Below are 27,595 nucleotides of genomic sequence, written 5' to 3' on the forward strand. Positions count from 1 at the left end.
GATATGGTGCAATTATTTTAAAATAAGTAAAGAACTCAGTCATTTGCCCAGTGTAGCAAGACAGATTAAAATCTGAAAGTAAAAAAGAGCTAGAATTAAATACCTGCCCATTTTTACCCAGATGTCATTTCCTGTGATTTTTTTCATATCTACGAATCCCACCAGGGACTACTTTAATAAATTCATGCCACTGCAGACAGAAATTGCCAATTCTCCTCTCTGCCCGTGCTTTCAGTCATTCAGTCATCGAGTCATCGCATATTTCCCTGCCAACCCAAATTCCCATAGAATAAATGGAACTAATATAAAGATACATTTCATGAAAATTGACAACAGTTTTCCAGGACTGGATAATGAAAGTGGAAGCCTTAATTGCAAGACAGATCTGTGCCTTCTGATTGCCTTCATTTAGGCAAGGTTGTCACTATGAGCATGACATACTGGATTGCCTGCATGCACAAGGCAAGCAACTTCCACTGCAGCAATGCAAACTTGGGATCAGGCCTAGCAAAGTTTTGATTGGAATGAAAGGGTGGGTTCCTCTGGGTTTTGCTCAAAGCTGCTCTTAATTTCTCCCATTAGCATTCAAATAAGAACTGGGACACATTGGGCCAAGTTGCCCAAGATTCCTGCCTTACTCCTGAAGCTCCAAAGCTAAAATGATACTGCATATAGGTGGTCACTCTCAGTTTCTGGGGCTTGAAATGTCTGCACCTATGTTCCCCAGCTGTAGTGTGCACTGGCCAAATCTGCATATGGATAACAAACAAGTGCTGTGCATCTCACAGCTTGGGCTGCCTGTGTGTCTTGTCAGAAGGGAACAACAAAGAATGAGGAACAGTGAATAACAGCAGTCCTGGTTTTGAGAACATCATGTGCAGAGCTTGAAGTGTGTGACACTGGCATGTGCTGACTCTGAATTCATGGTTATTTCTGCTCATGTGCAGCTGTCAGCACCTCCATCTTGCTGTGGGCAGCACAGCTGCAGAGTGCTGGAGCTGAACTCTCCCTTGCACTGCCATTAGCGTGGTGCAGTGCAGTGTTCTCCTGCTGGGAGCCCCTGCTGCTCTGAGGGCAGCACTCAGGATGCCATGACCAGGTTTCCAGTAAAGCTTTGATGGAAGAGATGCTGCTTTTAGGGCCCTGAGGGCACTCACAGATGTTGCTGCCTCAAGTGTCTCACTAGGGCTACCCCAACCAGCCCATGGCCCAGGACTGCATTTCAGCCTGCCAGGACTGTCATGTGCAGCTGGACTGGTCTCCCCACAACCATATTTCAGCCTGGATTCAGCTCATCCCCATTCCCAGGAAGTACACGATGCCCACAACTGGAGCTGCCTCTGGTACTCCCTCCCCACTTTGTCACTCCTAGCTGTAGCACTGGGACAGGCCCCCAGCCCTCCTCTCCTGCACCACCATGGCCCTGGGAGCTGCTAGCCTCTCTGCCCCAACATTGGCTTCAACACGTCCATCCCGCAGGGTGCAGCATGCATGTCAGCTCTCCCCAGTTCTGTTCGCCTGCCCTGAACACCCCATGCTGATGCCTGGGTGGCAAGTCCTCACTGAGGGCCTGGGCACAGGGCACTCTAGATGTGAGAAAACGTGTCCTGTACCTGTCCAGCTTCTCAGCCACCATCAGGCAAGCTCATGGCAGTGTACCACTCTGGTGGAAGCACTGTCTGTAAATCCCTGACACAGCACAGAGAAGCTGGTTGTCCTGTCTCCACTCTTGGTATCACCACTGATGTTTATTTGTCCCGAGGGCTGATCTACTGTGTGTTGGCCATACTGAGGATGATGTTGACTGTCACCCCTGAGGCTGTGGCAGCTGGAGGATCCAATCTCTGGGCAGTATCGCTTATGAATTTTTCCTTTTTCTTCTCAAACCCACTCCCCATACTCTTTCCAAATCCTCTGGTTTGTACCCAGACTCCTAAAGGAGATACCCCCACCTCTTGCCTCCCGTCCCCACCCAAACTATAGGCCCAGACTGCCTCTGTGGGCCATCTCCCACTGCCTTCTCTTCCCTTGGTAGGACTTGAAGCTGTAAGTAGACACCTCATCTCTCACTTCCTATGCACAGACATCACAATGCAAGGGGGTCCACAGACAGTAGGACTGGGGGTATCCTGTACCAGACTCAGAGATGGAGGGCTGACCTGATCAGCAGCTTGGTTCTGCCACAGTTGCTGCAAGTTATTTTAAGTCCCAGGAGCAAAGATATGCATGCCTGCCAAAGCCCTTGGCCGGATCAGGTTGTCTTTATACTGTAATATTCACAGTTAATGAGCCTAATGTAATCTAATAGGGATGAGGCTAAAGTAGAAACATGCAAGGAAGGAAGCTGGGAGTGATCTTCTGCTGGATATTTCCAGAGACCAACTGGACTTTGCAGTGTTCTGGGACATCTGAGTCAGCAGCTGGACTTCAGGGAGTGGGAGAATCGTGGATTATATGGTTGGTCAGTGGAGCTCATGGAAACTTCAACAGTGCTAAATCCAAATGGGCTCAGACTAAAATTTACCTATGTCTAGCTTCACAGTCAGACCTGCAGATCCCAGTTTTCAAAATACAGGGAGTGTCAGCTGACTTGCTGTTGGCTTTTACAAAGGCTCTCAAATTGCACATGCAACATTTCCCCCTGGCGTAACAACAGCAAATCTCTGATTTGGTTTGTAAAGGTCGCCATGGCTCTCCCAGCCTCAGAGATTTAGTTATGATAACGTGAGTTGCAGTGCCTGGCTGCCAGCTGCCTGGAAGGAAATCTCTGTGCTGGGGCTTTGCGCAGAGCGGAGCTCACTCAAAGGCCACAGAGCACCTGGCCAATTTGGTCACAATATATAAGCAACAACTTGCTAAACAAACATCTCTAGGGTACAGGGGTGGCATGGCTCCTCCAGGCCCCAACCACAGCTGTTCCTTTTCAGGGAGCACAAGCTGGGAGATGCAGAAACAGCCTGGAGATGCAGAAACAGCCTGGAGATGCTGTTGTTTTGGTGATCCTGGCAAAGCTCTGGGCCCCCAGCGTGGAGACTGCTATAGCAGATCCATGTGTCCCTCCCTCTGGACCCTGCTTTGGGCAGGTCATTTTCACATATGGCATTTCTGATGGTGAGAAAAAGGTCACATGCCCCCTTCTGGGGCTAAACTAAGGCAGTTGTTCTATCATCCAGTGACCCCTCTCCAACAGAGGACGGTGATTGGGAATATGTGAGGAGACCCAAGGACTGAAATGAAAGTAGATTTCATGAAACAAAACTGATACCGACATGAAGTATACAAAGTTATACTCAACCTAGCAAAGGTACAGCAGCCACACTAAACAGGAAGGCAGTCCTTAAAAGAAGGAAGAGGATCAGGAGACTCCCCTCTCCTCAGCAAACTTCCCCCTTTATTCCAAATGTGATGCTCACAGTATAGGATACATGTGTGAGCCAACTTATGCCACCTGATTCAGGTGACTCAAAACTGTTAATGGCCTGCAGTCCATGGCTGGCCTATGATTCTGTCTCAGCAAAATCAGGACAAGGAATGACATGGGCATTCTTACATGCTCCATGGGATTTTACTAATTTGCTTTGCCATGGGGTTTTCTCATAGAGCAGCCCAGACAAGGAGGAAGTAGTCCAGCCTGGTGATCTGCAGCCTTCCCTGGTTAGTCAAGATGGTTACACCATGACTCATGCTCTGGCTCTCACATGAGCCATCAGCAGACAGGAGTGTTTCAGGAGGCTTTGACCAAGTGGGCTTGTGCAATCCATCCAAGGCCTCCTCAAACACTTGTTTGAACAAAAATGTGCAGCAAACTCACAAGGAAAGGATCCCAGTGTGAAAGAGGAAGAGGGAGACCTGCTGAACCCACTGACTTCTGTAAAGAAAAACCAAAAAGCCCATGAGGCCTCTTGGTTCACAGAGCTGATTTAACACCACTTTGCACTCAGTGATACAACCTGTCAATAATTCACTGAAATAATTACACTGTCAGGTAATGTATAACCTAAAATAAAACCCATTGAGATCAAAGGCAGTTTGCCTGCTGAATTCAAGAGCTTTTGGGCCTTGAGTGATCACCAACTGCACTTTGAAACTTGGCACAAGATTGGCTTTTTCTGACAGGCTTGTGGAGTGATTCAGGCAGGCAGGTACTCCTGGTGGTCACCAGTCCAATTCCTGCTCAAGTGGGGCTGCCTCTCAAGATTGCTCAGGGCCTTTTGGTGCTGCAGGTTTCTGGGGCTCGAGATAATACAGCTTCAGTGGGGCCCTGGTCCAGCATTTCAACTGCTTTCACTATGAAAAATCGGTTCCCCCTGACCAGCTGGTGCAAAGACCCTGCTTGTCCTACCAGAGTTCCTCCTTGGATGGGTGTTGCTACTGTGAGGTACTGACCAGCTCTGCCTGCAGTGCATGGGATTACAGACTTGCAGTATTTCTGTTGTCTCCTGTCTCTTCTGGGGTATTGTGTCCCTAGGAAGGAAGAGGCCTCTGATTCAGAATTGCCTGAGCTCTTGGCACGAAATACTGCTTCATCAGGACTTTTCCTTGGCTGCTTTTCTATTCCTGTTCTTACAGGGCAGAGGCTGAGTGCTGAGCATGGGAAGGAGATGCCTTCAGCCCCTTGCTCTGAGATGGGTAAGGCAGCTCAGCACTTTACCTTAAGCCATCCCTGGTAAGGGAAGATGCAATTTGTTTTAGACAGCTAAAATAGTACTACTTAGTGGAATCTAAAAAAAAAAAAAATGGTGCATTATCTCCAACTCCTGCTTTACTACTAGTAAAGAAGGGAGGGTGGTAACATGCACTCTGAAGAAAATTGTGCCCATGTATGTTCGCATTGTATAGAAACAGCATGGAATGTACTGTGGAGGCTGATCATGCATCCTGCCCTCCAGAGTCTCTCAAAGGAAATGTGGCAAACTGCAGCGTGCAGCTGAACATTTGGTAGAAACACACAGCAGATTTGGCACAGAACAGCTGAGAAAAGGGCTTTGAACTTTGTTCTTAGTAATGAGGAGGAAGACAGGAAGCCCTGGCTGGTGCAAATGACACTCATCCCAGGGGTTACGGATGCACATGACTATTCTGCTCAGGAAAGGTTTTTGTAAACAACGCAGCCTCAACGTTGCCCTGTTCTAGCCTGTTGATGACAATTTGCTGGGAACCTGAGTTTTGCATATTTTGGAGAAGCCATTCCTGCACCATGGCATTCTAGGAATGGCAGTCTGGGCACCTCAAAGCCTGCAGGAAGAGTGTGGCTGTCTGTGCTTGCCCAATGCACCACCGCAAGATACTCTGGCATAGGACTGACCTTGCACAATCCCAAAATGGCTTTCTTATCAGGTTCCATTACCATCCTAAAATAAATAGCCTGCCAAGGACTGTGTGATGCTATTTGGAGCCACTAAGTGTATTGATCAGTGCAGGTGAAGGTTGTTGTGTTTTATTTCTGCAGGGCAAGGAATGAGTCTCTGGATATGAACTAGAAATTCAATAGCATTAATGCTATTTGAGGAGAATGGGTAAGAACCTGCTTTGTCTCAGCATGGTGGGTGCAGCGACATCTTCAGCAGATTGCCTCTCTTTCATTTTGACACATCCCTGAAGGAAGGGGTAACCATGCTGTGGGTAGCATTTAGGATGGTGAAGCTCTAGAAATCACTTTTGCAAGAAGAAAATGGACAGAACAAAATCCATTTCATGTTTCAGCTTTGCACCCTTAGAGTTACAAGGGTCATCAGGAGGGCCAGGATACATGACCTTAGTGAAGTACAAATGCCACCTGGGTGTTAGGCAATGGGTGAAAATAAAAATGTGTGCTAGAAGCTGATTTTTCATCTGATAATTTACTTTTTGAAGCCATTACATTTTTTAAAACGACTGGAGACTCTTGGCTGTAAAGTGATGCTATTTGTAGAACCTGGAGGGCTTCTTCTTTTCCTGTCTGTATTTTAGATATGAAAATCCAAAAGAACAAAAGCCTCTTCTGAGTACTTCAGGAAAAAATAAGTATTTCTAAAGGATGAAGAAAATTGTTAGAACTATGAACTGATGATGCTAAGTGCTTGAGAAGCAAACTGGATTTCTAGGGAAGAGAACAACTCTAAAAGCAGAGATGTGTAAAACGTAACAGATCTAATATATATATGTGTGTGTGTGTGTGTGTGTGTGTATATATATATATATGTATATGTTGAAGCTGGGCTTTGAAGAAGTAATTTTTCTTGATCTTTCAAAGTGATTGGGAGTTCCTGGTACACTCTTTTACAATAGCAGCTATAGTACATAAAAGTTGTTCAGAGTCCTGAAACCTTTATTCCTGCCATCAGAAGAATGAACACCTGCAACACATCCAGGCACTCAAGAATTTCATACTCTTAGATTTCTGCTAAAACCCTCTGCTTTACAGCTGAGAAGAAACAGCCAATGCAAGAACAGCACATATCTGAACTTTCAACACCCCTCAAGGTGCAAACATTCATTTCTTAATTCAGTAAAGCTGAGCCCTACATACTTTTAAACTTTTCCCATCCACTTTGACACTAGCTGTGCTCTGAGATTGCTCCATACTCAGCAGACAGCTGAAGGTACTTATGCTCCTTGCTTTATCTGGCTCTTTAAATAATTTCAGTTACACCCTTTACACCCCCTTTGAGTGGGGATACTCAGAACTCTCTATCCTGGAGGTGCTGGTTTAGTTTCTGGCAGTTTGTTCTTTTCCCATGGAGATGAAGCAATTTTGTGTCTTTTAACACACTTTGGAAGGATTCCTGAAGTATTTGTGTCCTGTCTCAATGTGTAACAAGGTATGGGCAATCTGAAATTATTTTTAAACACCTTTTAACTCCTCATTTCCCCCTGCTTGTCACTTACTGAGTTGTCTCTAAGCAGTGGTGCCTTCAAATGTGACTTTAGACTTTTGATATTTTTTTGTTATTGTTGCTTTTGGGTGGGGTTTTTGTGGTTTTATCTTTTGGCCTGGGTTAGTGGTTTTTGTCTGAGATGACCTGGCTTACAGGGGATAGATAACCTTTTAATGCAGCATCATAAAATAAATGAGCTCTCATTCATTTTCAAGAAACAAGATGTCTAACACCACATCAGCTGTAGGCAATCACTGTAGGTTGATGAAACTGTCAACTTTATTCACAGCCAGTTCCTGTACTCTGACTTCCCACAAGTTCATGTGTATATATATTGAATTATAGCATACTGGTGCTAAATTTACAGCATTAGATATTTATGTTTTTCTTTGGAAAACAGTGCTTTCTACCCACACAGACTTCTACCATTCACAGTTTAACTGTGCTGTTCACATCCAATAGTTACTGAATGCTACAAATTTCTTTAAGCTGTTAAGGAGTTAAAGCTTAAAGAACAAGCTTTGGTTTCTTCATTCTTTAACCACTTTGCAAATTAGTCACTGCAATGGAATTCATTCATTTTTTAAAAAGCTAATAGTTAACCATAATATAAAAAAAAAATCCAGAATTAATGACTCAATGTTTAAATTTAGCAATCATTGATAGTTGGCTTGTAGTGTTCATCCAGAGATTCTTAAGAGCATTGAGCTCTGAAATAAATCAACCATCTTGAAAGCTCCAGGTGGTCTGCCAAAATACCTCTGTCAAACCTGTCAACAGGTGGGGATTGCTCATGGTCAGGTGCTTCAACCCCCAGCACAGCTCCAGTACCACGGCTGACTCTTCATGTTGCATGCATATGGAGTCTGGATCATTACAGTTATGAAAAGTTATCGCTTGTAGTAAGGGTTGTAGTAGGGACTGATTTCCATCAATATCCAAGGCACACTTTATCCATGGCCAGGCATATTCTGCAACAGAGAAAATAATGGTGAGAAACTTTTCTGGTGCTCTGCTCTCAATTTCCCAAACTGACTGCAGCAGATGACACCTGGAGCAGGGGTAACAGTTCTTCACCTTTTGAACTGCATGTGCTTGCTGCCTAAGTTACCAGTCCATCCTCCCCTTTTTCACCCCTCTGCTTTCCTCTATCCCTTTTCTTCCCACCACACCTGGCACTGTATTCCCTTTCCTCACCAGAACCCAGCAGTGCTGTGGTGTTTTGAGCCAGCACCTGACGGGGAACAGAGAAAATACAGTAGCTCCCAACTTTGCTTCATGATGGAATTAAAGGGCAACATCCTTGTGCCAGTCATGCTATTTTATGTTGTGTGATGCAGTGGGATGCTCTGCCTGGCTATAGTTTCCCCTGCAGGTCTTCAGCAAGAAAATTAAAGGGAAATTAATCACTATGATGGACAGGGGACTAATAATTACATGCTTTCTGAAATAAGCATTCATAACCTTAGTGAGAACTTTACTGACAAAGTGGTAGAAAGAGAAGAATAAGCAAGAAGCTTTTAGCACCAGGCTTTATCTATGCTTTAGCTTCTGCCCTTTTAGCCACAGATGAAGCTACATGTGTGCCTAAGAACCTCATTACCTGTCAATGGGGTATCCTCCTTCACAAACGTTGACCAAGGCATACAGCTGTCTCAGTGCATATTCATACTGAAATAAACAAATATGGTTAACAATTTCAGTGATTAAGAGCAAGTATTCTTTATTCAAACTAAACTGTGGAAGTAATTCAGAGATGCTATTAATATTCAAGATGTTTAATTTATGGCCTTGAAAATCTAGTACTAGGCTAAATGAATCCTTCTTCTGTGCACTTCACTCTTTGGACTTCATTAGGTGAATTCAGCTGTTGCTGTACAATGGCCCCTGAGGCAAGGCTTGCCCATCTAACCCATTTCATACGAACAACAACAAAAGAACACTAAAGAGAAACCAAAAGTTTTAACAGAGCAATGTGACCTCCCAATAGCCTGGTTGATTAGAAGCTTCAACTGAAGGACTGCGTCTGCTTTTGATTTGTACACAGTACTTAGATCTTGGGCAGCTGCCAGGTAATCCCATTCTCTTCTGCAGAAATCAGTTAATTTGCCGTTGACCCATCTTAGCACACGCCACTGCCTGCTTAGGTTATCTTGCCTGACATCACAACTGGACTTTCTGAAATAGGAACTGACCTTTCTTATTCTTGTCTAAACACTGCTTAGCACAACAGGATTTGGCCCTCAACTGGGATTCTAAGAAGAGTAGACTAATAAAAACCCTACAACAAAAAGAATCTCTCAGGAATTCAACCTGACAATGGATGTAGTAGCTAGGCCACTGCGAAAAACCATGCAACACACAATCATAATACAGCGATGTAGTGGAAGTGGTTTCCTGCTTCCATTACTTATCTTTTCTCCAAAACTAAGACGTTTGACTGTCCCCAGGCTAACTTTTTAATAGAACCTGATTTTGCAGACATGCTTATGATTACTGTGTTTGTTTTACCAGTATGTTTATCAGGTCATATCCAATGCTTGACTTACCACAGCTAAGTGCCAGTTGAAGCAATGAACTTTGAAGTGGTTTGCTGCTGACTGGTAGCAGTCATAATTGCTGATGGTCAGTCTGTCTGACAGAATTTTGTCGGTGTGTTCTTTTGATCCTGTTACTAGGGTGATTATCTTTCTCATGGATTCTTGGATAAATTCTTTCACCTGCACATAAAACAGTAAGAACTTAGAGCATGCTTTTTCTAAACCTAATTGGAAGACTCTGAATGATCTTTACCTTTCTTTCAACTTCCCTCAACTCTTGGGCTCTTTAAGGAACTCAATTTTGCCATTTATTTTTAGCATAGTCTCTTGGACCTGTCTATTAACATACAAATCAAAACTAGGGAGCCAGAAAGTCAGACTCCTGGTACCCAAAAAAATCACTCCCTGTCCTTACAGTGTTCTGTCAGAAGAAAGCAAACACCAAACCCACTAACTGACTACCATTCTGCAGGAGCTTTTTGATTTGGGAGACTTCAGTTCTACTGAGGCAAGAGTTTTTCCAATACCAGAGTTAAGTTCTCCCAACAAAAATGCCTATGGATAAAGATGAGAATTTTCTCAGCAATAAAGGCTGTAAGGTGGATTTTTTTCATTTGCTTAGATTTGCCTAGATAATTACTAGTGAATGAGTCTTGAGGAACAGATCCCTGAATTTTAAAGGAAGAGGAAGCCATCAGCTGGAGGTTACCAGTCTGAACAGTAATTTTGTTGAAATTAAAAGGAAAAATGGAAGCAATCCCATCAGCTTCAGGGGTGTTATCTCTGCCATTCCTTATGATGGGATCAAATCTGACCTGACATGTAATTCTTTCTTTCTTCTTCTTTTTGGCTTACCTCCAGGTGTGCTTTCATCTCTGCAGCAATCTTCTTAGCCTCATAAATGTCATTAGTAGCCATCAGCTTTCGTTTCATGATTGCAAAAGGCACATCAGGACTAGGTGTCAGGTCATAGTGTTCTACAGGTGGCAGAGAAATGGGGACAGCTTTCTTCCCCTTGCCCTGAAACTGCATCACTTTCATGGAAGATATGGTCTGAAGGTTAGAAAGTAAACAAATAGAAACTGTCAATCACCTCCAGTATGTGGTCTGTCTTTCTTTGCCATTCTAACCTAACCCTTTAAACCTGCTTTGATAGAGAAAATAAGAGATCACAGAATTTTAAGTGTGTCCATGTATGCTGGGTTTTTTAATCCAAGGTCAAGGCTGCCAAAAATCAAGGAACTTTTATTCCCAAAACTCACAGTAGGGAAAATGACTGTTAGGTTATGTAGGTTATGTAACCTGACTTCTTTCTTTGTTTGTTTGCTTTTATAACAAATACTTAGTCAATCGAACAGTGATACTATTATAAATTATTTACTACCTTTTAGCTCTTCCCATTTGAGGGATCAATGTACTCATTAACATTTCATTAATATTCCTAATATGCCTGGAAATGGTAAATACTCTCTTATACTTGATTGAAATGAGGTGTAAGATTGCTGGCAGAACACTCGGATCCTTGGACTCCCTGGATTAAAGCACAATACAAGGCTGTATCTCCTTTAGCATTAGTACTGTTGTCTCTTAAATGCCAAGCAGTCTTCTGAGACAAACAGTTTCATTTTTTTTAATTAAATTTTGCCAGTTTACAATGACTTGATTTTTTTTAAATTATTTAATTTTTGAGGGACGAAAGCATAGGGCAAGGAAGGTTTTAAGATATTGTCATGGCCAGGCAGCCCACTCAAATACATACTCTGTTTCCATACTGCATCACGTGGCTGGTGTTAGTGCGTTTCTTCACCAGCTGAAACTGCTTGTGGAGAGTTTCTTTTCTTAGATCCTCCTGCATGAAGAAAATTTCATGTGGTCACAGATAATTAAATTCAGCTATTCTAAAAATGCAAGGAAACCTGGAAAGGGTCTTAGCTGCTAATACGTAGAAGGAAGTGTAAGGCTAAAGCTATACAACCTTTAAAAGAAATGAAGGTAAAAAATTAAAATATTTGACTGTGTATTTTCAAACTGCTTTTAGTGATCTCCCAATCTCACAGCAAAAGGACAAGAAGAGAATGGGCTAGCATGCAAATCCCAGATTTGCTTCATCAATACTGTTTTCCATTATGCTAACAAATGGGTCAGCCACAGCCCAGTATTTAAAGATCCTTGGACAAAGGGACAACTTACTGAAATGCCCCATTTGTTTAACAAATTTGGAGATGTCTCAGAGTAGCAAATTACGTGAATTTGAAACTAGAAGTTACACAGTTTCTAATCTTATAAATAACAAAAACAAGATAATGTTTCTGCAAGTTAGTTTCAGAAATAAATTTAGTGGCCCAAACAATTAAAGATTATATAGGGTTCTTGGTACTACATAAATACTTTTACCAATTCAATTTGTTGATTTCAGTCTCACATAAAACCAAATATTTTCACAAATCCTGTAAAGGACACATATTTTAAAACCTAGTGATACTTCATGCAAGGATAAGGAGAAACCTCATCTAAGTAACTTACCATATCTGAATCTTCCATCCAATTAACACTGTACCAGTCCCCAAGATAAGTCTGCCTTTCCTCATCATAGTAACACGCATAAGATGACTCCCGGGGATTGGCAGCTGTTGTTGCATAAACTGTAAGGCAAAGTAAATATTGTTTTCTTTCTTTTATAACCTCTCCACATAAGAGTACTTAGCTGCACATATTTGTCTAAATATTTTGGCTTTCAACCACTTACTTCTAAACAGCAGGAAGGAAAGAAGCTTGTTCAGTCAGCCACAATGCTCTTTTTAAGAGCTCCTTCCTTGCTGCCAAATGTGTGGTCTGGGGTACTTAGCAAAGAATATGCACTTCTGAGGGACTAGGTAGTATTCAAACAACTGCTTGCATGCACTCACAACCATCTATACATTCTTTTTCTTTATTACAAAAATGAGGACTTTTTACCAAACTTGAGAGTAAATCCCCTATATCACCTTTTCTTCCAGAAAATGCCACCTTCTAAGTAATACCCTTTCTTGGACAATACTTTACACTGAGAGAAAAGCAAAAAATCCCTCTACATCATCTGCCCCAAGCATAGTCTTCCCATCATCTCTAACACAATAGAATTACTGTAAATATGTCTTTCATGTATGATTAAGTCAATAGCTATTTTGCCTTTTTTGCCAAAGTCAATTCATAGCATACTTGTGTTAGGTATACCTTTATATGACTACAGTGTTGATTCTACTCAGAGCATACTTAAAGTTCAAAACCTAAAAAGTCTTAAATCTTGTCTTTGTAGCAAAGTCCCGCTCTTAGCATCCTTTAAAATGCTTGCTAAGTAACAAGCTGAGCTTTGCAGTTCACTCCCAAAGGCTGCCAAAGACAGCTTTGTAGTGTAATACATAAACTGTCCATTTTCCAGCTCTGTATGTCTCTGTTCTGTGGCAGAGTTGGTGGTAAAACTGAAGTTCTCAAGAAATTTATAACAAAATAAGCATTGAAAAACGCTGATTTACTGAGCATTTATTCTGAACAATCAGTATGAAATATTGTGTGAACTTTCTTGATACAGCTGTAAGATGTCTAGGCAGGTGCAAGACTGTACTCCAGGGACAAAGACCCAGGAAGCCATGGACAGGCCAGTGCTTGGTCTTCCCTGGAATCACAACTACAAGAAAACGAGAGCACTGAGCCTCCCTGCCACAGAACAGGAGTTTGCTAAGATTTCACAAAAGACTGCAATTCTCTGCAGCAGAGAGCTTAAAAACCTTGAAAAGTCTGAGTTCCACTTCCTGAGTTATTGTGCAAAGGGTAGCAAAATTGCCGGCAATGGTGTCTCAAAAGTATCTTTGCTACACAATGAAACTGACAGCAGGAACTTCACGCCTGCTGTAAGCAGCTGCTGGGGCTGAGAAACACCAGTGTAACTTAATTGCTACCAGTTAAGGGCAACTGCATTGTTCCTGAAAAGAAATACTTTTTGACTTCTCAATTTGCAAGAAACTGAAAGCTCTGATAGTCCTTGCAAGACTCCATTAAGTCCTTAAGAGGAACTTTCCACAAATGGAAAATATTTCTTTCTCTAGGTCTTGTGCTCACTTGCTAATACTGTACATATAAGTGCCTTGAACCTGTCTTTGACACAGTATCTGTTTAGGCCTGTGTCAAGTTCTGGCATTTCAGTCCAGTAAGTTAAGTGATTGCTCACCATTGATATTATCAGGCAAATGATTCATCATAGATCCAGACTCACATGCTTCAATGTAAAACACCATCTGTAAAATGGATCAGAGACCTTAAGAAAAGCCATGAGGAAATGGAGAAAGGTCCATCAGTGCTTTTCAGCTGCAGGTCGCTGGCCTGCACTGCTATCCCAGAAACAAAAGCTGTCCGTAATGCTACTAAATAAAACACAAAAGCACATAGATCAATTTTCCATTTTTTGGAACTAATCTCTGTGGAAAGGGGAAACAAGTACAATGAAAAGATGCTATTAATCTCTGTAGAATCCACAGAGATCTCTTGACTAATGTACAAAGCAAAAATCAAATACAGAGTCACTGTTTAGGCACAGCAATGTACCACTACTGAATGTAGTATTTCTGGAACCAATGCCTATTTACATGTTCATACAGTCAACCACGGTAGACAGATTTCCCTTTAAAAGCAGATTTCTGTGATAAAGCTTACAAAATGTTCTAAATATTAGTTTCTCTACTTAAAAATACATGTGATGAAATAAATGCACAGACTTTTCTGACAAGAGGTACAGTCTCTTAAACTATATTAGTAACTGTAAGAGAAACATGAGGTATATACAAACTTCCTGTAGTTACCCTGCAGTCTGAAATTAACAAAGCACAGGAAGTCAGGCACATAGTATAATGGTACAGTAGTTACAGATGTCATTTTTCCACCATTGGCCGGAGTATACACTGTTATCAAGAGGCAGAACACTACACCTCAACACTGACTGCAAATACACAGTAAACTAAAAATGGAAAGAGAAAATTTGGAGAGAATTGTTTCACCTAAGTACAAAATCCAAATTTCACTGCATAGCAGTAATTTCCTCCTGCTTTTAAAAAACCTCTCAAAATGAAGACAAATCTCTCTCTTCCATGCCAGCTGCTCTTTTAATCTCACAACTTCTGGTATGTTTGTTTACCTTCCGGTACTTTTTGTGATGATACATGTACCAAATAGTCTTATTCAAGTCCTTGACATGAAGCTGTAAAATAAGAATGTTTGTATTAATACCACTTAATGTTTAATAGACAAACAATTCACTTAATAGGAATAAAAAATAACTGCTGTGAATATATATATTTAATGGGAAACAGTGTGTGTATATACATATAAGAGATGAGTACTGGTCCCAGATGATATGTATAGTGCACCAGAAAGCCAACAATCTGCTTGGACTGTCAAAGTCTGATGAAATATTAAATGACATAACCTAATTTGAACTGAGTGCTTCAGATTCAAACTGGAAAAAATCCAGACTGCAGTGATGAGAAAAATATTGCTTGTTTTCTGCCTCTCCCCACAATACGGCAGTGCATCAAGTATTTTCATGTTTTGCATTTATTACTTCTTATTTTAGTATATCACTAAATGGATGAGTTTTATGACAAAGAAAAATCCCTAAGTGCTTACATCATCATCAGGGAAGGCCAGAAGTCCTGGAGCTCCATGGTCAGTGAAATAAACAAACACATTATCCTTGGGACCACTGTAATGAAAAAAATTGCAAACACATTCTTTCCAGCCACTTCAACCTAATCTTCATTACAGTAACAATCACCTGTTTCTCAATGCCAGGACATGTTAATATTCAGAAATTATACAGCTGAAGCACCTTCTTGTCTTGGCAATATTTTTTTCCTCCCAAAGCATATCGCTTTGGCCGCTTATGAAAGGAGAGAAGTGTCATCAAGAGGAATGAAAACTAGTATACAGGCTAGCCCCCCAGGCATGGGGAACTCAGCAATCACACTTCACATTTAGGAACTGAAAACTGACTGCTGGTGAGACAGGGGCTAAGTGTGGTAGGAGCACAACTGGTTTTTCATGCCTGTCTAAAGAATCTGTTATACTGTGGAGTCTGGAGAAAAAAAAAAAAAAAGAGAATGCTTTTGTAACTAAGTTATACCAAGGCACCAATGACAGAGGCATAAACCATAAAAACCTCCTTGATAAGATCCTCAGGTGTGTTTATGTACTACCTCATGATCTGTACAGCCATGCTCAGGCAAATCAGTGTCAGCCTAGTCTCCATGAAGAACAATCTATATACAAACTCCCCCCCCTTAGGCTAGCTTGACATTTGCACCAAGTGGCTCTGCAGTCCATCGAGCACTGCACACTCATGGGCTTGGACTCCCTAATGTCTGTGCAGTGCTCTGCTGGAGATTTTTATTGCACTCTAAACCAAACAGATCATGTTTGGGTGATATTAAGGCCTTGCAGACCTAATCTGTAAAGTGATTTTGTTTTTAAATTGTACTCAGGGACAATTAAATATAAAATAAGATGAACGGATTAGGAAGCCCCACGGCCACATCTATTCCTCTATATTAGTAATGTGGAAACCTATATTGGCTCTTGCTCTCTCCTGACTGCACAGAGCTATGACTGCAGCAGCTCAAGTTGTGCCACCTTCTGTCTAGCCAATAACATGCTGGTTAGAGAACAACTTGTAAGACAACATAGAAGCCTTTTGGGCAGAGGATAGCTGAGTTCTTGTCCCACCCAGTAAGAGAAGTTAGGCTACCTGGAAATTCAAACAATAGAACCTAACAAAGAAGGGCTGAGTGTTACTTTTCCAGCTCTCACTCTTGACCCGAAGTGCAAAAAATTCGACCAAGGTGAAATGTAAATAACTAAGACTTTTATATGTGGGTTCAAGTTGTCTTCCTGAGTAGCTATGAGTCTTTGGCTCTCTGCATAGCTACTCCTTTATTTGACTTGTAATATCAAGCTTTCACATGTGAGGTCTGCTCTGAAGTACTTTCTTTTTTTTTTAAACAAAAATCCTTGATAGTGACCTTTTGACTCACTCCAACTACTAGAAGAGAACAATCTAGTAACTGTGCAGCAATTTACTAGCTTTTCATCTATATGCCTTGGCTATATCATTTTCCATTTCAGCTTTTGAGGATGCAGTTTAAACAATTGAGAGCAATAACTTATCTGACGAATGTCCTGCTTCTTCATGGTTTTTTTTTTTATTCTCCCCAACAGCAGGGCAGAATTACTCTCTTCTGTTTCATCATCTCTAAAATTACACTCTCAGGTAAAAATAGGCATTTCCACAGTTTTTCTTTAACTAGGTTAGTTCTTCCAAATGGTCAAATTTAGCTTCTTAATGGTTGTACAAGAAATACTGTACATAGGAAAATATAATATGATACAGCTCTTCATCAGCAGTCCTGAGACAGAAATACACCTCAGTAAATAGGCTTCATACTTTCGTATCTCCAACTCTGCAAAACCAAGATGAATAATTGACATACACTATCTTTTCAAGAGGTCTTCTAATTAGGTCCTCAAATACATTATTTTTGTTCTTGAATCATCTAAATTATACGAGCCTTTATAAACTATGTCCATTAAATACAGATCTTGCATTCTACTTAGCCAGTCTACAATTAACTATTGATCATATATTAGAATATTGCCAAACTTAGAATCTTTTGTGTAACTTAGTTTACAAATGCCTTAAACGTAACACATCAATTACAAGGTTAACTGCTCATATTAAATTTTCAATCACAAAAACCTTTTTGTATTAAATATAAACCATAATTCCATTTCATTACATTCAAAGCTTCAATAACCTTACATCTGCCACAAAGACTAGGGCTGGCTTTAGACATGCAACTCTTTCCTCTGATTAAGCTCCCTCTGTTCCCTCTGCCACTGACTGCTATGACTCAACTTCAGGTGACTAATACAGTTGCTCATGTACATTGTCAAGCCTCAGCAAATTGTTTCTAGAGGTCTCCAAACCTTAATAAAACTCTCTTTGAATAATCAGTCTTGCAAAAGGCAACAACAAATACCTTAATACAGTTGACATTATCCTCTAGATTTTTTGTACCTTAATTTATGCTGGACTAAATACCAGTCAAGTATCAGGAATTGCATCTTGGTGCTGGATAGTTCAAGAAATCAGAAACACTGTATTTCTAATGTGAATGACCTGGAATTGCTATCAGTAGTCTTGCTGGATTCCCAAGTTGCTCTAATTTACCCTCTTCTGTTGAAACCAGGGCCAATGTTGAACTACACATGCAATTATTTTCTAAGTTAAACTTCTCTTACCTTTTTAATACTTTTCCTGATCCCACCCCCTTCAGTGCTTCTGCATCTCCTCTGAGTACAGCAAGGAAATTCTTTGGAGTAACATCCTAAGGATTTAAGAGGATTAAACTTATACCTGATCACAAAAAAACCAAAGAAAATCTTCATTTAGAAAGATGGTTTCTGAAAGTCAAAATCAGCTGGCTGTGCTTTTCCATCTGTCATTATATAATATCTTAGCCACGGATGAGTCAAGTGAAATCACCAAGTGACTGGATTACTATCCTGATTTAATGAAACAATCAGTCTTGCACAACTGTTCTTCAGATTGAGTTACAGCGTTTATGAATCCAGGACTGTGTGTGCCAGCACAGAAACAATGTAAAGGTTTATTTTTATGACCACTGCTTCACTTCAAAGCGTCCCTTGCTTACATTCATCGTAGGAACACTAAACCTCATGCCCAATCATGCAGATGCGTTAAGACAGAGGCTTTATACTATGTATGTAAGCTACAGGCTGAAAGGATTTATTCAGAACATTGGCTAACGCTGAACCCTCTCTGGGAACGATGTTTCATTCCTACCTCCTTCGTATAGTCCTTGGGCACTCCAGCATACACATCTGTGCCATTAGGTCTGTTGATGACAATGCCTTTTGTTGGATTTCTGAAAGTTAAAGGGAACAGAAGTAGGAAGAATTAGCTATGTGCTGCACAGTGACCTCAGAACAAGGAAACAGTTTAGACTGTCCTGACTGGCCATCTTGACTGAGAGAGAGTATGGGTGTTTGCACCATGTGTCACTAAGTGATCTCAGAATATCAAGGCCTTTCACTTCAGTCAGTTACACACCCTTGCCTTGGGTGTCCTTACCCTCAGAGTACCTTCAAGCATTCTACCTCCGATCATGCCAATTAATCTGAAGATGGAGGCAGGTGGTGTCTTACACTGTTATCTCTCTACTTTCAGTCTTGCCTTTAGTTCTCTTTCCTCTGTTCACAGCGCTGCTGTGTATGTGAAATGCACAAGATTTCTGCTGAAGCCATCTCAGAATTAGTGGCTGTATAACTGAACTATTTCCTAAAAGAAGCAATGATATGCTCTAGGCAGTCATCAAGAATGGGACAGTTTACCCTTCCTCATTGAATGTACATTCTGAGAATTAAGCTGACAGTGTATTTTCAAAAAGTGCTGCAGGTTACACACGGAGCTTTCCTATGTTTATGCTTTTAGGCCATTTATCTGTTGTAAACTGTTATGCCTGGGAGTTAAGATCACCTGCTTTGAATGAAGCTCTGCAGCCCTCAGTGCCACAGCTGATGAGGAGTACAGCTCAGAAAGCTCACAAGCACATTTCAGAGAAACAGAGAATTATTGTGCTGATGGATAAAATATTGCTATGAATATCACAGGTGTTTTGAAGAGCTTTCCTTACAAAACCACCACAAACTCAAAACACAATGGTGACTATGACATGTTTGTAGCTTGCAACTAGTGCATGTTTGTCACTTACTCATCGTTATCAGCAATGTCATCATACATCATGACAATGATCTGTTCATCTGGAATTCCATTTCGGTGTACAATCTGGTAGGCATGGCACACATCTGCCTGAAATTAAGTAGATTTTTTCATTACTAGCTTTAACAGAGATTTTATCTTTGAGACCACAAGAAAATTAGCTACACAGGCCTAAGAGAAGGCTATTGCCCAAAAAAACCCTGCATGCAAATGTAAGAGATTGAGGGTTGCTAAAGGGCTGAAATGCACAGGTTAAACCAAAACTCAGTGTCTTTAACTAGGAGTCGCTGCATTAGTAATTGAGACTGTGATTAAAATATCTCTTTTATTTACCTGTTTTGATTTCTTATTTAAACAGAAACCAGAATTTACTTCAGACTTAGTACAGACAAAATTTAACAAAAGGGTCTCAGCAATGTTCTGCATTCTGTGAGAAAATCTAAAGGAAAACCTTGTGCACTGAGAGGCAAACCCAAAGTGTGCCAAGCAGTAGAACAACTGGATTTCCACCAATTTCAATTAGTTCTGCATGAAGCCTGCATGACTAAGCATCAAAGACTGTCCCTAGTTTAAGCAAGTATGGTTTACCAATCTCAACTGTGCAAAGATTTTCTGAGATTTTGTTTTACCAGATGAGAATTTTGGTTAAGGAAATTTCCTTTTCAGTTATGTATTTCTTGTAGAGTAACACTGAAACAACTTCAAGACAAGAAAACAGATTTCACTGGAAAAAACTAATTGCAAAATTTCTGTTCAGGCTCTTCTCTTGACTTCTACAGGATATGAATAAGCAGATTTTCTTCATAGAACCATCTTCCCATGTTGCAGAAATAACAATACTCATCAAAGTGACATTTCATTAAATGCAAACCTCTACCATCAGAAAGCTAAATTCTTAGTAACTCCAGCCTAAACAATTCTCTTCTTGGAGTCTTGCAGTCTGTGAATGACCTAACTGGATATTAGCAATTGTTCTTAAGCTCTGGAAGTACAACCTATGACATGCTAGAAAAAGTTGTGCAGATTTAATGGAAGAAATCTCATCTAACACACGCTCCAAATGCAGGCAAGAAGCAAGCTTTAAAGCTTACTTCTGTTGATCTAATCTGTTAGTTTGTAAACCAAACTGAAATGGTGTAAGCAGGCTTATTTTAAGTCATATGAATTTAGTATGAGTGATTTCAACTAGTTTAACTGAAAGGGCACTGTAAAATCCTGCCACTTTATAATCCTTGGTCTTCTAAGTGTAGCTGAAGCTGAAAAGAGAGAGTAGTTGTGCAAGGTTCTGGGAAGGGTGAGGCACATTCAATACTAATGAACTCTCCCACAGAAAAATCTCTTCACGTGACTAGCCCTGAACGTTGTGCTTTCTAAAGGCACTTCCATTTCCTACTACACCAGTCCTAGGCAATCTCCGTTGTTTATTGTTCTCTGTTTCCTTGTATGTTCATTATGCCAGCTGCTGCCTCAACAACTCAAAAAGTAAATGTTAAATAGAGTCATAACTGCAGCACATATGGAAGAACAGGGTGCAGGTTTGACTAAACACCTATTTGGTTTTCAGAAGCAACTCAAGCAGAAGAAAACACTCATCAGGGCTTCTCTACACTGACTGAGTAGATCATATATCTCCTCTCACTCTCAGGACATCATACATTTCTATTATGCTGCAGAAACAGCTACAGGCTGGCAACGCAAGGAAATGCTTAGACATCATATAGTGATACAGTATCTACATATTCAGTGTCTGCCCTCCTGCAGATACGTGGCTGGCCAGTAGGGACTTCAGAGGTGTTTTTAATTAATACCAAAGTATTGAATACTTTGTACCCAATATTAGTTAAGCCTTGTAAATGTATATTATCAGCTTTTCTTGTCTCCTCTCTCTTTCCTTCCAATTCACTGACAGCTCATTATATTTGTTGTAGTAAACAGTAAAGCAGATGGTGGTAAATGTAAATGGGTTAAATTCCCTAGTGTGGAAGGAAACAGATCAATGTAAACAATTCCTCTCAGCCTTAAATTATGCCTGCCTGGGGACCGTCCCAGCCTTTAAAGGCTTTTGCTAAGGGAACTGTACCTGCTGGTAGCATAATAGTATCACCAGCACAGAATGTTTTGCTGCTAAAACTCCATTGGCTAAAGTACAACAGTTCTGAATAAGTGGTTGGGTTGGTTTGGTGTTTTTTTGCACAGAAGTAGCTGACCTGACTAACTACGTTTGATGTTGGTCACATACACCTCCTGTTATCCTCTGTCCATGTTAAAAAAAAAAAAATTAAACCTCTATAAAACCAGAATAGAAACAGCCTGCAGATAGAGCATGAAGGTGTATGTGAATCTAAAGTATTTCCTGCTGCTGTGCAATTGTCTCTCAAACACTTCTGTTTGAGCCTTGCTTCTTCAGTAAGTATTTCTGGCATATCTGTACCTCTAAGCACCCTAAGAGACACTTAATGCTGTTCCAGGTCTCTTGTCAAATTATTCTTGTGGGTTTAGTATCTGAAATTAATGCTAAATACGCTTACAGGCTAAACCATCACTACATGGAAATCACACTTTTGCAGTCATGATTTGGGGTGAGTAGCAGCTACCCTGCACAGAATAGGAAAGGGTGTAGTTGTACAGCTGCTACTGCACAACTGACCTCACATGCTGGCTCCAAAGTGGACACTGTTAATGGCATGGTTCAGACACTTCATTCCAAGGTTGGTCTAAACCTGTTGCTACATCAGCAAATTTCTATGGAGATCGATGTTTAAATTTGCTTAATTAACTCCTAGATTTTTGCAAGCATGGTGAGCAGAGGCAGAATTACCCTGGGATGGCCATTTTGTTTCTCAAAATGTACAATCTGGGGAAATTCTAAAAGGAAAATAAACTAAACCATCTCAATTTTCCTCTGCCATGCAGCTGTTTACACATTTGAGTGACAGAGCTTTCAAGCAGACTGCTTGGGGAAGGGATTTTTGGAAAAACCAAGTTATTTCATGACACATGCATGCATAAATAGTTCCCAAAGGGAAAAGCATGAACTTGTGTGAAATTGGTTGTATGTGGTCTTATGACTGCTAGGTTCAGAGATAAAAAGGATCTGTAATGAACTGTCAGCTTCACTGCAAAGAGGCACTGCTCCTGTTACAGGTACACTGAAATGCCAGGGCCTAAAAGAGAACGAACTCTAATGTATCTAAGTGTGTTAGAAGAACACATCTGAAATGCCAGCTATGTTTTATTGCCTTGCTTAAACATACATCAGTGAATCAGACAAAAACTATAACTGTGTTAAGAACTTAGAAAGGTTATCTCACAGCTTCAGTTACAATTTTGTAAGCACAATGAGGAAATGTTAATTCAAGTCAAGTAGCCAAGGCATCCTTCATGTCTGTTACATTAGGAGATGGAGAATCTCCTAAGACTGGAGAATTTAGGACTGTCCTGGAATAAGATATTGCTCTGTTTGGTGGTGTCTAAAACTATGAATAAACAGTCCCTGCCCTATAGAGCTCAGTAAGTATAAGACTAAAAGAATTAAATGAAAACATACCCACATACACAAATTCAAATGTTTTTATATTCAACATTTTAATTTTGCTAGACTTTTTCAGTTACTTTTCTCCTGAAGTGTATATTCCACCTTTAACACGGTGTTTCACATCATGTTTTTCCATTGACTGTATGATGTGGAGTATCCAGAAAGTATGAGTCCATTGCTGTTTGATCTCTCTGTGAAGCCTGTTTTTAGGTTTGAGTTAGCTGGTATGACCATCTCCCAGGAGAGGTTAAAGTATGCACAAATTTGTATTTCTCTGCAGAACTAGTTTGTTGGCTCGTTTTCTAAATCCAACAGTAGCATTTAGTGCTGTATTTGCTCACATATGCCACTAAGCTTTCCAGAGATGAATCATCTAGCTCTTTGCATAGTAGAGAACTGAGCCATTTCCCAGGGAATGGGAGAGTACTTTCTGGTATATACTGTGAGTGCTTAGTTCTCTTTAGCAGTCAGTCTAGTAATAAAAAAAGCTGCCATAAAAGAGTCAGAATAACCACTGAGGAACAGAGAGAAGAACATTGACAGTCCTTCCACAGACCACGCAACTGCAATCCAAACCAGCAAGATATGGGTAAAAACACCAAAAAACTGAGAAGCCACAAGCATAGGGCAATACACAAGCTAGCTCTGCAATGACTGTGAGCCTGTCAAATGCTTAAAATTTATTTTAGGAACTTGAGATAAATGTGTAAGACAAGTTAAGCTCATCCTGATTAGGAAACAGTCCCAGTTCAGCCATCACACCTACAAGGGCTGAACCTCACTCATAGGTAAGTGCAAACAGTGGTGGGTTTTTGCCTTACCTTGTTGACACTGAGGGTTTGCATCACTGATAGTGCATCCTGACCACTGACAGCTGAATTGCAAGTCTTAGGAGAGTTTCAGATTCCTTGAGGTTACAGATACAGATAATTCAGCGTTTACCGGGTCTCGGCAGTCTTTACAAACTTACTGTTCATAGAGTCCCATAAATTTTCATGTACAAAATTACAGACATTTTTGAAGGTGTAATATTCGCCTCCTTTTGTGGTTGTTCAGTCAGATGAACACATCCTGCCATCAGGTAAATTGTGAAAGGGAACACAGCATTTTTTGACTGTGTTGTTTGCAGGTAGCGTGCAAAACTGGAGCTCACAAAATATAATTGCAATACAAACATGCAACATCATGTATTAAATGTACCCTGAACAGTTGAAACCCAGAGATAACCCTCCTGAGGTCTTAAATTACAAAAGGTTATTATGAGTGCTTAGCTGCTTGCAGGGAATAGCAACCAGTACGGGTAAGGTTACATTAAAGTAACTACTTCTAGAAACATTCACATCTACCAATTCACTTGTACACAGGCTACATCAGAGAAGTTCTGAGGAAGAAAGATAATGGCAGGAGGAAAGTGAATTAGAGGACAAGGTATTTTCTCCTGCAGTTTCTCCCTACAAAGAATTACCCTGCAATCCTGGAGTGCTGCTTTGCTCTTTGCTCTGACAGAACAGGTATTCTGCTGAAAAACAACATGTGCTTCTGCATGTGTTTGCTATGGAGTGACTTTCATGATGGAGTGCACAACTGAAAATCCAAGTCCTGGTTCCATTGCAATGACTTGTGCAAGTAATATAAATACTTAAGACTCCTTTAGCTTCCACCCCTGCAAGCACTAACACATGCAAAGACATCGTGATCCCTCTGTAGGATGTTTCAAAAGGTCTGTTATAATTTCTGAGATTCCTGTAGTACATTTCCTCTGTGTAACTCTCTTAAAAGTCTATAGTTCATCCACTTTTGCCGGGAACGTAGTTTCCCAATTTTGTGACACCCAAGGCACCCTTCTCTGGAATACATTTTGGTGCGCACAGAGTGGATTTTCCATGACTGACTTCTGGATCTGTCTCATGGTACACCCTCCCACCAAGGTGCTCACTCCTGACAGACCCTTCAGGTTGACCACAAAGGGCCACTAGGCAAGACAGCACAGGCTGCTGATGCACTGCATCTTCTGGGAACTGATTCTTTTTGTAACGAGCTAGAGGTATAGTATCTTGCCCAAGACAGGTAGCAGGAGCTCAGCCCCATTCTGAAGGATCCTTCAACCACACTCATTTTTATGACTTCTTTCATTACTTTGATAATTAACGCTGCTCTAATTATTTTTTTCAAATATTAATACTTCACCTGATCCAAGCAGTAGAGATTAAAATACAGAAAATTCTAGGATTAAATCAGAGCAATCTGGCATTGCAGATATTTTGCATTATTAGTTGATGTTATCTTCAAAATTAATGTGTTTAAAGAAAATATTGTTGTAATTTTTCTAGCCTTGAAAAGCAATTAGTTAGTAACTGTCTGCAAAGCATGACCACACTCAACAGTTAATTTGCTTCTATGAAACTGGCAAGAGACTTCAATTGATGAACACAAATACATAGGTGTGCATCTTGTGCTCTTCATAACTCCATTATACTTGGCAAATATACATGTCATTGAAGCCTCACTGACAAAAAGGTTAAAACCTCACTGTTTGGGCAACTGTAGAAAAGAAATTCTCATGAGTCATGGCTTCAAAATATAATTTTATTTTAAGAATGCATATTGTGGCATTAACTCCTCCTAGACTGAATGGGAGCCAGAAAGACTGGTTATACAGCAATAGTAACAACCAGGGCACAACTCAATAATTATATTTAGTCACCCTAGGGCAGGCAGCAATCAAGTACAACACTAATATTTTTTAAATGTTTTCCAATTTCAACTTTAAAAAATTATTTTTTTAAGATTTAATTCTGAATAGGAATAGTTTATACTAAGGCTGTAATATTCCAACTATAGTCAGGTGATAGCTAGGATGCCAGGAGATGGCAAAATCCCTAAAACCAGTCTGGCAAAGTGTTGGGCTAGCATTTGCCAGCAACAGGTTCTTCCTCAGATGCAAGAAGGTTGTCAGTCTGGTTCATTCAGTTTTAAACTCTTCACTGTACTGAAAATTACAAACTGGATGTGAGCTGAGGAGGAGAGAAACAAACATAAAACCCAGCATGCCCAATACACAGAAGACTCATTTCTTCCTCGCTCAACACAAATAAAGACGATGAAGCCTCTCTAGATTTTTGCATTGAATTAATTTTACATTAAAATATTAGATGTCTATGTTCAGCAAATCAGCTGTACCCAGAACACAGCTCAACTTTTAAAATGATAGGTTTGTGCACTAGCATTTCAGTCTCTGTTCAAGTTTACCTCAACTAACAATAGCTTGGTAAACTGTTTTTCAAACATAAAAATACACACCTATATACAGAAATGAGAATCAAACAGATCCTTTTTTGCAGGAAAGCAAGGGGCATTTTCAAGTTTGGAGCAAAGACTGTATTTAAGTGTAGATTACCCTGTTTAAGTGATCACACAAGAATTCCCCAACAGGAAAAACTACCATAGTCTCCAACTGCTGATTATAAGTCTTGAACTTAATCAGAGTAAAGTCACTTGAATTTAATCCTGTCCATCCTGACACTCACTGAGACCACAATTTCACAACATGCTGGCTTTGACAGCAGTGTCAAACTCAGGATTTCCTGTTCCCTTTTCTCCTCTTTCTGCTATTTGTTCCCTGCACACTGGTGCACTGTTATCCTTCTTGGGCCAAGCTGTGTAGCACTGTGAGCAAACAGATTCAGGTTAAAAAAAAAAAAAAAAAAACAAAAAAAAAAAAACCACTTCACCCCACAACAAACATACTATGCACCTGCAGCCTTCACAGGTTTTTTTAACTGAAGAAAGGGAGCTTTTTCATAAAGAGAAAAGCAAATGAAAGAAACAGGCAGGTGTCTCAAAATAAGGTTTCACTCTAGATGGAATCTGTTAACCTGCAAGTTAAAGTCAGATCCTCTAGCCTAGTAAGAGAATATTAGTCTAAATGATACAGGTTTTCCAGAATGCAGAAGCAGGATTAGAGGAAGAATGCTGTTCTTCCTGCTAGTAGCAGCTCTTCAAAAGATGAAAGACTGGACAAAGTTTTAAGAAAAATAAAAATTAAAAATCAAGCAGTAAAAGTAGCAGTGGAGGGGAATTCTTGGGGTGAGAATAACAAAAGTTAATACCAGGCTCTGAGTGAATCTTGTCACTGTTCATTTTGAAAACTTCACATGTTCCTGGAAGTCTGCAAGTAGAAGCACTTGCCCAAAGTGACAGAAGGGTTGAACTAGTCTAGGCAGTATCCCCCCAAAAGTCCCAGGGCAGACATTTTCTGGAGCCTGGCCTGTGAGACCACCGTGGGACTTGTGGTCCTTACCTGGTGTCGATAGTTGTACCAGCCATTTGAACCTGCAACAATCACCACCCAGTGCTTGCCTCCATCTTCAGGTTCTTCCATAGGGAATGTGCTGATGCCCACAGCACAGACCAGCAGCACAACTGCTTTCAATACCATCTCTCTTCTTTTTTACTCCAAAAATGGGAGGGGTAAAATGAAATTCCTAATGAAGAATTTTGAGAGAAATAGGTCAGAGGTCATCTGTCAAAAATAAATACAAAACAAACAGCAGTAGTATTACAACTAGAAGCTTTTCTTGATTGTGTGATTTTTGTATTTCGCAGACCATTCAAACCACAGTACAATTTCTGGTCTATCTTCCTTTAGCACCAAGCTCCTACTAGTTACAAGAGTTTTCTGTCAGCTTTCAAATCTGACTGAAAACAATTCTGAATAAGACAACCACTTCTTTCAGCTTCCTCTGGTTGTTTTGTTCTTTAATGTCTGTACTGAATAAGTGTCTAATACAGAGCAAGACTCTCTCTCATGGATTTCACAGAAAAAACTTTTTTCAGA

At 40.4% G+C, this 27,595-nt stretch overlaps 1 protein-coding gene across 1 annotated transcript; it reads right to left on the minus strand.

The window, feature by feature from the left end:
• Positions 1–7,140: 7,140 nt before the first annotated feature.
• Positions 7,141–27,196, minus strand: LGMN (legumain). Its single transcript, XM_054400136.1, has 13 exons — positions 27,059–27,196; positions 19,216–19,313; positions 18,288–18,369; positions 17,723–17,808; positions 15,053–15,128; positions 14,562–14,624; positions 13,602–13,668; positions 11,921–12,039; positions 11,157–11,246; positions 10,253–10,450; positions 9,407–9,577; positions 8,461–8,528; positions 7,141–7,828 (listed from the first exon to the last, which is right to left on the minus strand). Exons 1-13 carry the CDS (start codon positions 27,194–27,196, stop codon positions 7,789–7,791), a joined length of 1,296 nt encoding a protein of 431 aa, XP_054256111.1. The 3' UTR covers positions 7,141–7,788.
• Between the last annotated feature and the right edge of the window lie 399 nt (positions 27,197–27,595).

This window comes from Indicator indicator, chromosome 4, assembly GCF_027791375.1.
Source record: "Indicator indicator isolate 239-I01 chromosome 4, UM_Iind_1.1, whole genome shotgun sequence".
In the NCBI taxonomy this organism is placed as follows: domain Eukaryota; kingdom Metazoa; phylum Chordata; class Aves; order Piciformes; family Indicatoridae; genus Indicator; species Indicator indicator.

What these genes read in the sequence shown, in the direction of transcription:
- LGMN (XM_054400136.1), bottom strand. Translation starts at nt 27,196, where the DNA reads ATGGTATTGAAAGCAGTTGTGCTGCTGGTCTGTGCTGTGGGCATCAGC. An exon ending in AGATGAAAGCACACCTGGAG is followed by an intron (nt 9,578 to 10,252) that starts GTAAGCCAAAAA and finishes TTTTATGTGCAG; the next exon opens with GTGAAAGAATTTATCCAAGA. An exon ending in GGAGGATACCCCATTGACAG is followed by an intron (nt 7,829 to 8,460) that starts GTAATGAGGTTC and finishes TCTCTGTTGCAG; the next exon opens with AATATGCCTGGCCATGGATA.